This window comes from Lactuca sativa, chromosome 9 (assembly GCF_002870075.4).
Source record: "Lactuca sativa cultivar Salinas chromosome 9, Lsat_Salinas_v11, whole genome shotgun sequence".
Classification (NCBI taxonomy): Eukaryota; Viridiplantae; Streptophyta; class Magnoliopsida; order Asterales; family Asteraceae; genus Lactuca; species Lactuca sativa.
The window spans coordinates 207,357,859-207,366,422 of NC_056631.2; the positions used below are offsets into that span (position 1 = coordinate 207,357,859).

The 8,564-nt window shown below is 35.8% G+C and overlaps 1 protein-coding gene across 1 annotated transcript; it reads left to right on the top strand.

Annotated features, from left to right (window-relative positions):
- Positions 1 to 2,028: 2,028 nt before the first annotated feature.
- Positions 2,029 to 4,258, top strand: LOC111892983 (tubulin alpha chain). The gene is made up of 3 exons (XM_023889059.3): positions 2,029 to 2,247; positions 2,787 to 3,021; positions 3,102 to 4,258. Exons 1-3 carry the CDS (start codon positions 2,155 to 2,157, stop codon positions 4,124 to 4,126), a joined length of 1,353 nt encoding a protein of 450 aa, XP_023744827.1. The 5' UTR covers positions 2,029 to 2,154; the 3' UTR covers positions 4,127 to 4,258.
- The last annotated feature ends 4,306 nt before the right edge of the window (positions 4,259 to 8,564 follow it).

The following is an 8,564-nucleotide window of genomic DNA, read 5'->3' on the forward strand; positions in this document are numbered from 1 at the left end:
TTTATTAAAAAGTCATTTTTGACGTTTATTGTCTCTAAATTAACTAGCCCGAATCCGCGAGGGTTACAACAGAGCCTTCCATGAGGTGGAAGGTTTTGAAGCCCCTCTTATGGGTGTTTAGAAGCCTCCAACTCATATAAGGAAACACAATTTAAATAGGGATAAAGTACTATTATTTTATTATTCAAAATTTGGGTTTCTAAGGTATTTGGCAAGTATAAATAAGGCGCCTCCCTAGCTACCTAAAGAAATCAAATTTCTTCCTTCTCCCTTCTTTTCTATTCGATTATAGGGTTTCCTCGAGTTTTGGGTGTGACGCATTAGAGGCTCACATACTTTTGAAGCTAGTTTTTTAAGGAGATTATCAAGAGTTTTTTATTAGCTTAATTCGACTTAAGCTATAGGTATGCGGTTCAGTTCATGAATTTGATTCATAGGGTTTAAAGTTTTTGTTTCATAAGTATGTTGCTATTATTTGAGAAAAGACATGTATCCATTAGGTTACATATACCCTTAAGAGTTAAGTGAAATTCCACACGTACATATTGATTGTAACCTAAAATTCTCAATAGTGGTATCAGATCTATGCTTTTCTATTAATTGCATATAGAAGATGAAACTAGAAAAACAAAAAAAATTGATAATATGTATTGCCACGACGTGGCTAGTCCTTTGCCACGTCATGCAAACTGCCTGAAATTCGAAATTAACAATGTATATTTGTATTATTATTAAAAAGTTAATGTTTAAAATAGTAAAAAGTTATTGTTTAAAACAGTGTTTAAAACAGTTAGAAGCCAAAAAATGAGAAATCCATCCCCCCCCCCCCCCCCCCCCAACCCAACCCAACCTTAAAATCCGTTAATGCATTATTCTGATCCCTATATACAAAACATTGTAATGCTAAATCAATAAAGCATAGTGATATACTAATAAACACAACTTACAAGACATTGTCCTGTACAAGAAGACAAACCAAGAACATTGTTTTTGACTTTCTCTACTTCATTATTCCTTAACTTTATTATGTATTCAGAGATAAATTATTCAAATAAGAATGAACATTTAACCTAGGAAGGAAAGCAGACAAGCACGGTTGGAAGTTGAGAAATTTAAAAAGATAAAAGATACAATCCTATACTTAAGGAATCACATAAAAGACTTAGAGGAGAAAAAGCGGCGACCAACAACTCAACAATGCATCATGGTTCAAGATAGCAAAACCACAAGTTTTAGCGAGAGAGACGAGCAACACTAACAATCTAACAATCTACAGACATTATTATTAGGTTTTTTAGGGTTGATCTTTTTGTGAGTTTGTAAAAAGCTAAAACGTTTTCTATAACTTAGATTAGAAATATATATATATATATATATATATATATATATATATATATATATATATATATATATATATATATATATATATATGTGTGTGTGTGTGTATTTTTTATATAAATATTTTCTTTATTATGCTGAAAAGTTATACAATTTATGACAAGATTTTGATTTTTTATTTTTGTTGATTTTTTTGACACATAAAATTACTTCAAGATTGCAAGCAAATGTTACATTATGTATATAACTAACCGACACTGACAATATTTCTCAAATAGTAGCGTATAAAAATGCATTTTATGAAAATACAAACACAATAACTATGTAGTTGTCCATAAATTCAAAGATCCTTTAAAATAGGAGGCCCAATGTGACTACACCACTCGCTAAGCCTCAGGGCCGCCACAGCTCCGGTTATACATGAAAACAAATTTAAAATAGGTGTAAAAGGGTGTTTTGTAACATTTGTTGAAACATGAGGGGTGTCAATGAGAGGCCTTAAAACAAGCGGCAAAAGCATGTTATTAAAAATCAAAATGCCAACCCAGACTCACATGCGCCATACTTAACCATCAACCTGATATAAACCATGGTTAACAATCATGTCCTGTATCTGCCGTCCGTTATCTAACCATGGTTGGCCTCCAACTCACCCATATCTCCAGCTATAAATACCGACACCCTAGGTTTTCGAAACGCATCAATTTGCATCTGAAGGCGTCTTGATAAACGCCTTTTGATCCTGAGTGTTTTTCGCAATCAAATCAAATCAACATTTTTCAATTTTAATCTTCTCAAGTCAATTCATCAGCGACCATGAGGGAGTGCATCTCGATTCACATCGGTCAGGCCGGTATTCAGGTCGGAAATGCATGTTGGGAACTTTACTGCCTCGAGCATGGCATTCAGGTTTGTCTCGATCTCTCTGTTCCTTTTTATATGCAATGTAAGGCATCGAATTTGCGGAATTTCTCAAGATTTGGTCGCTCGCATTGATTTTATTTGTAGATCTGATTTTTTTGCATTGGATCTGTGATTCCGATTGTCATTTTCAATAATTTGGTGTTTTTTCATTAGATCTGGCGCCAATCTCGAATCTTATGATTGAATATCTTTTTATAATATCAGACATTGTTAATTCAAATCTGCATGCTTTTGAGACTAGAAACTTACGGATCTGCATGTTTTATGTTTCGAAAGTGTTTATTTTTACTTTCATGTTGAACAAATTGCTGAATTTCTGATTCGTTTGAGTTTCTAGTCGATCTTTTAGCAAGTTTGTCTTTCGTGTTAGATCTAAGATAATTTACTGTTCCATTGGCTATGATTATTTGTCGTCTGCGAAGTTTTTGTTATGTCTTCATCGGATCTTTCATTTTCTGATGAAAAAGGTCAATTACTCTTGTCTAATGTCTGATCGGCATCTAATGTTTTGATCTCCTTTGCAGCCTGATGGCCAGATGCCCAGTGACAAAACAGTCGGAGGAGGCGACGACGCATTCAACACCTTCTTCAGCGAAACCGGTGCCGGAAAGCACGTTCCACGCGCCGTCTTCGTCGATCTAGAGCCAACCGTCATCGACGAAGTCAGAACCGGAACCTACCGTCAGCTATTCCACCCCGAACAACTCATCAGCGGCAAAGAAGACGCCGCCAACAATTTCGCCCGTGGTCATTACACAAGTAAGAACACATTTTCACTTCACCAAATTCAATCCTTTTTCTTCTATTTCTATCCCTCTAAACTACTTTCATTTCTTCAGTCGGAAAAGAAATCGTCGACCTCTGTCTCGACCGCATCCGAAAGCTCGCCGACAACTGCACCGGTCTCCAAGGCTTCCTCGTCTTCAACGCGGTCGGAGGTGGTACCGGCTCCGGTCTCGGCTCCCTCCTCCTCGAACGTCTCTCCGTTGACTACGGAAAAAAGTCAAAACTCGGATTCACCGTCTACCCATCTCCACAAGTCTCAACATCGGTAGTCGAACCCTACAACAGCGTCTTATCCACCCACTCTCTCCTCGAACACACCGACGTCGCCATTCTCCTCGACAACGAAGCCATCTACGACATCTGCCGCCGGTCACTAGACATCGAACGCCCGACCTACACCAACCTCAACCGTCTCGTCTCCCAAGTCATCTCTTCCCTCACCGCCTCCCTCCGCTTCGACGGTGCTCTGAACGTCGACGTGACTGAATTCCAAACAAATCTCGTCCCATATCCACGTATCCACTTCATGCTTTCTTCTTACGCACCTGTGATTTCAGCTGAAAAAGCTTACCATGAGCAACTCTCAGTCGCGGAAATCACCAACAGTGCTTTCGAGCCTTCTTCCATGATGGCGAAATGCGACCCCAGACATGGGAAATACATGGCATGTTGTTTGATGTACAGAGGTGACGTGGTTCCCAAGGATGTGAATGCTGCTGTCGCTACTATCAAAACGAAGAGAACGATTCAGTTTGTGGATTGGTGTCCTACTGGATTCAAATGTGGGATTAATTACCAGCCACCTACTGTGGTTCCCGGAGGTGATTTAGCGAAGGTGCAGAGGGCTGTTTGTATGATTAGTAATTCGACTTCAGTTGCTGAAGTGTTTTCGAGGATTGACCATAAGTTTGACTTGATGTATGCGAAGAGGGCGTTTGTGCATTGGTATGTGGGTGAGGGGATGGAGGAAGGGGAGTTTAGTGAGGCGAGAGAGGATTTGGCTGCGCTTGAGAAGGATTATGAAGAGGTTGGTGCTGAAGGTGCTGAAGATGAAGGTGATGAAGGTGAGGAGTATTGAGCGACAAGTTGAATGGTTTGGTTGTTTGTTTGTGTTTTGTTTTATGAGTTTTTATCTGGATTTGGTTTGTGATGTGATATGTTTTGTGTTTGTGACTATGTGACAAGTAATACTAGTATACTACTACTACTACTACTGTTTGTTTTCTAGTCTTTTAAATTTGTTGAGTAATATTTTGTGGTGGTTTGATAGAGGGGATGATGATAAATGTGTGAAGCTTGAAATATTGGTTGAGGCCTTAATGAATTCCTTTCATAATCTATCTTTGGAAGATATATTCATCTTCCTTTCTCTACCTTTCTTCATTCTAAAGTTTTGAGTGGTAGAGTCAAATCTGATTTATAGGTTTAAATTCATGAATTATTATAGTTTTGGATTGATAATTTGCTTCTAAATATGAATATTCAAACAACAATTCCATTCATAGTTGTGAGATTTGGGTTTTGGTGAAGTTTAGGGTGTTTCTAACCATATACCATCTTAAATCCAAATTTAATGACTGGTTTTTAAATTGATTGAGTTTTGATGTTTGTACCATGTTTTAGAACATCAAGGCATCACCATCCGACTCATGGAATGCTTGATTCCATATTCAATGATGGAATGTGAGATTCACAGCCCTAACTTTATGTTGAGTTGCACTTATGCATTAGAGAGTTGTGCTTTATCTCATTGTACCCTAAAGTTAGGTTGCACTTATGCATTAGAGAGTTGCTTTATTTCATTGTTGAAGTTTTAGATTTAAATCTAGGTTGTAGATGGAGTTTTAAAATTTAAGAAAAGGAAGAGAAAAGAAAAATAACGGAAAGGGAAGAGACATAATTAATTAAGTTGGAAGGAAATGATACATTTTTAGGGGAGGAAAGGGTAAACTCCACCTAATTTTGTCCTCTAATTCCCTTCTCCCAATCATCCTGAATTCCGGCGAATACATTTTGAGGGGATGAATGGGAAAGTGTTCCTTCCTAATCCCTTAATTTCCTCTAATTAACTCAAGAATAGGTTCTTCTTGCCTAATCCATTCTTTCCCTTACAAAAAAAAAAAAAAAAAAAAAAAAACCTCTTGAACAAAGCATAAACCTTCTGTCGGGATTATCCTTTGTTCATGATGTCCAAATTCGAGAAAGATAGCAACAATAGCGAGGGTTTGCATTACCATCTATCGTATTTGGCTTGAAGAAATGTGATTTTGAGTTAGAGATTTGCAACTTTGAGGAAGAAGACATCACAATTATAAAGAATTTTTTGTTCTAATTTTGTCCAAAGCGGGAGAGTTCTTGCCCTAATGGTGCATACCAATGTTGGGAAGAAAATGGTTGGTAATCGGATGTCGAACTCATCAAATAAATATCAAATCAACACATATACACACACACACATATATATATATATATATATATATATATATATATATATATATATATATATATATATATATATATATATATAGTTCTTTATATTTTTTTGTTTTAAAATAAGTTATTTTTTTGTATGTATTCAGTGTTATGACATGTTTCTTTAGGTTTTTCTCAAAACAATGAGGTGTTCATGGTTGTTGATGCTTATGTCTCGGATTTTAATGATTTTTATATTTGAGTCTACTACAATTTTTGTTTAGATTACTCATGTTAAAAAGTAATATATATTTTTACTTATGATTTTATAAAAAACGTTCATACATATATTTATAAAAAATGCATGTGTATATAAGTAAAAATATTACTTTTTAATGGGAGTAATCTAAATGAAAGTTGTAACAGACTCAAATATGAATGTGTGGATATAAAAATCGTTAAAATTTGATAGCGTATAAAGAATTTATAACGTTCAGAACACAAGACCTAAGCTAAACCATAAGACATAGGTAGCCAAGCAGCCGATGACGCGGTGGCTATAAACATCAACATCCCTGAACACATCGTTAATGATTGTCCCACGTAGGATACCGTGAGATAAACTTAAAGAAACTGACCATAAGCAATGAATGTGTAAAAAAACAATAATGACGTATTTTGCAACAACAAAATATTAAAGACTAAATGTTCAAAAAATATTAAGGACTAAATGTGTATAAAATGAGAAAATATATTACCATATTAAGTATTTTTCTCCGGCTTACCTGGAGTAACCGGTCATAAGGACCGAATGTGTACAGTTAAAAAAGTTGAAATGACAAATGTGGAGGAAAAAATACTTAGTTACCAAATATGTATAGATCGAAAAGTATATTATCCTTTTAAGTCATTATCCATTTTTCAAATTTAAGAAAAAACACCAACCTAATACTAGTGGCTGAAATAATTACACAAGTAAATTGAAAAACAAATCTTTTAATTCTTAGGGCAAATCTCTAATTTTTCAAGTGGCCGAGTCAAGCAATCTTGCATTGCCTCCAAATCAATGCTTTCAACATTGTCCTGTTGATAGTTGTAATTGGAAATTAACAAAAAAATAAAATAAAATTCCTTTGATGCATGATCTAGCATTTTCTAAAGACAAAACTGTAAAATTGGTCTTTGTGGTTTGCGAAAAACTTTGGATAAGGTCCAAAAAGTTTTCAACTTGCATGTAAGGTCCAAACTCAAAAACTTTCTGGGATTTTGGTCCAAAAAAATTTGAAAAGACGGTTATACCTTTTTGTTTTCTTTTTGTATTTTCTTTAATTATTCTAATACTATTATAATATTTTTTTTTGTATTTTTTTACTTTAAAAATAAAAAGAAAAGAAGAAATTATCCCCCCACTCCCACCCACCCCACCGTTACCCCCCCTCCCCCCCCCCTCTCTCTCTCTCTCCCCCATTCTTCTAACCCACCTTCGACATCACGGGGAAATCGAAATCCACAATCCAAAACTACAGATCATTTGATAATTTTTATCTAAATTCGAAAACTTGTTATGAGTACCCATTGGGGATCAAATTTGGTGGTAATTTCGAGTTTAATTTTGGTTTCAGAATGAGGAATGGAGTTAGGGCATTGAAGAACGGTGATGATGGGAATTGGTGGAATTTTCCGACGGTGAATGCCGTGAACATTTCACCACCGGTGGTGACAATAATACTGGCTCCGAGAAAGGTAAAGAAAGCTCCGGTGGAAAAGAAGTAGAGGAAAATGGAGGAATTGATGAAGAGGTCGGAATCGGAATTGGATCAGGGGAATTAGAATCAAGGAGAGTAGAATTCAAGTCTTGAAAATGGGTCCAGATTGCTATTGAAATTGAATTATGAAGAGATAATGAAACCTACAAATCATACCTGCAGTTCGGTCCAGATTTCAAATCCATCTCCTCTAAAATCGGACAATGAAATTCCTAATATTGTTCTCCTCTAAACCTGGACAAGGAGGAGGCGGAGAGGCTGCCACCGTTGACTGTGGTGGTTCTCTTCGCCGGTGGAGTGAGAAACAGTGGAGAGTGACGAGGGGATATGGTTCCTAGCAGTCTTCTTCGGTCAGTGGAAAAAAGGAAGAACCAAGGTGGTTCCTGGTGGTTACACAGCAGCAACACCACCCTTGGCTTTGTCATTCCGGCAGCAGCATAAGCGAGTGAAAGACAAGGAAGTGCCAGGAGTAACAATGACACACTCGTAGGTGCTTGACTTGCTTCGATTATCAACAAAAGAGGGAGGAACACACAGTAGAGCAATGGTGGGTTTTATTTTTGGGTTTGTTGTGTTGTTTGAGAGAGAGAGAGAGAGAGAGAGAGAGAGAGAGAGAGAGAGAGAGAGAGAGAGAGAGAGAGAGAGTACGGTAGGGGTAGGGCTAGGGGTGAAAAATTTGTTTTTTTTTCTTTTTTTTTTTTTAAAAATCAAAATAACATTAAAATACTTATAGAAAAAAGAAAAAAGAAATCAAAAGGGCATAACCGTCTTTTTAAGTTTTTTGGACAAAAAACTCAGAAAAACTTTGATTTTGGATCTTCTATGCAAGTTAAAAACTTTTTGGATCCTATCCAAAGATTTTTGAATACCACAGAGACCAAATTTGCAGTTTTGTCTTTTTTAAATTATCAAATATCCCATAAACCTTAATCCACTTTATATGTTTTAGCATACACAAATATTATTTTGGCTATTTTTATGTTATGGTTAAGATATTTTGTGGCACAAAACATGCAATTTGTCATGGTCGGGTAATAAAATATCAAACTATGAAACTAATATTGTGACAACATATGATTAAAAATAAATATTAGCCTTTCAAATTGTGAAATATGATATGATGGCGTCATGGGCAATATGTAAACTCCAATTTAATATATATTTCAGCTTGTAATTTACAATAATACCATAACAATGACTTCATGTGTGCACAAAACGAACCTAAAAACCAAAAACATAAAAAATGATAGAGGTTAGCAACGATCACTAAGTGTAGTACGAAACTGGTGGTGATCTTCTTTCATTTAAAACATCTAGCTATAAGATGTCGTATTTCCT

Excerpts from the sequence above, each read along its gene's own strand:
- LOC111892983 (XM_023889059.3), top strand. The coding sequence starts at position 2,155 with ATGAGGGAGTGCATCTCGATTCACATCGGTCAGGCCGGTATTCAGGTC. Across the intron at positions 2,248-2,786 it reads GCCTCGAGCATGGCATTCAG|CCTGATGGCCAGATGCCCAG; the intron begins GTTTGTCTCGAT and ends TCTCCTTTGCAG. Across the intron at positions 3,022-3,101 it reads CGCCCGTGGTCATTACACAA|TCGGAAAAGAAATCGTCGAC; the intron begins GTAAGAACACAT and ends TCATTTCTTCAG.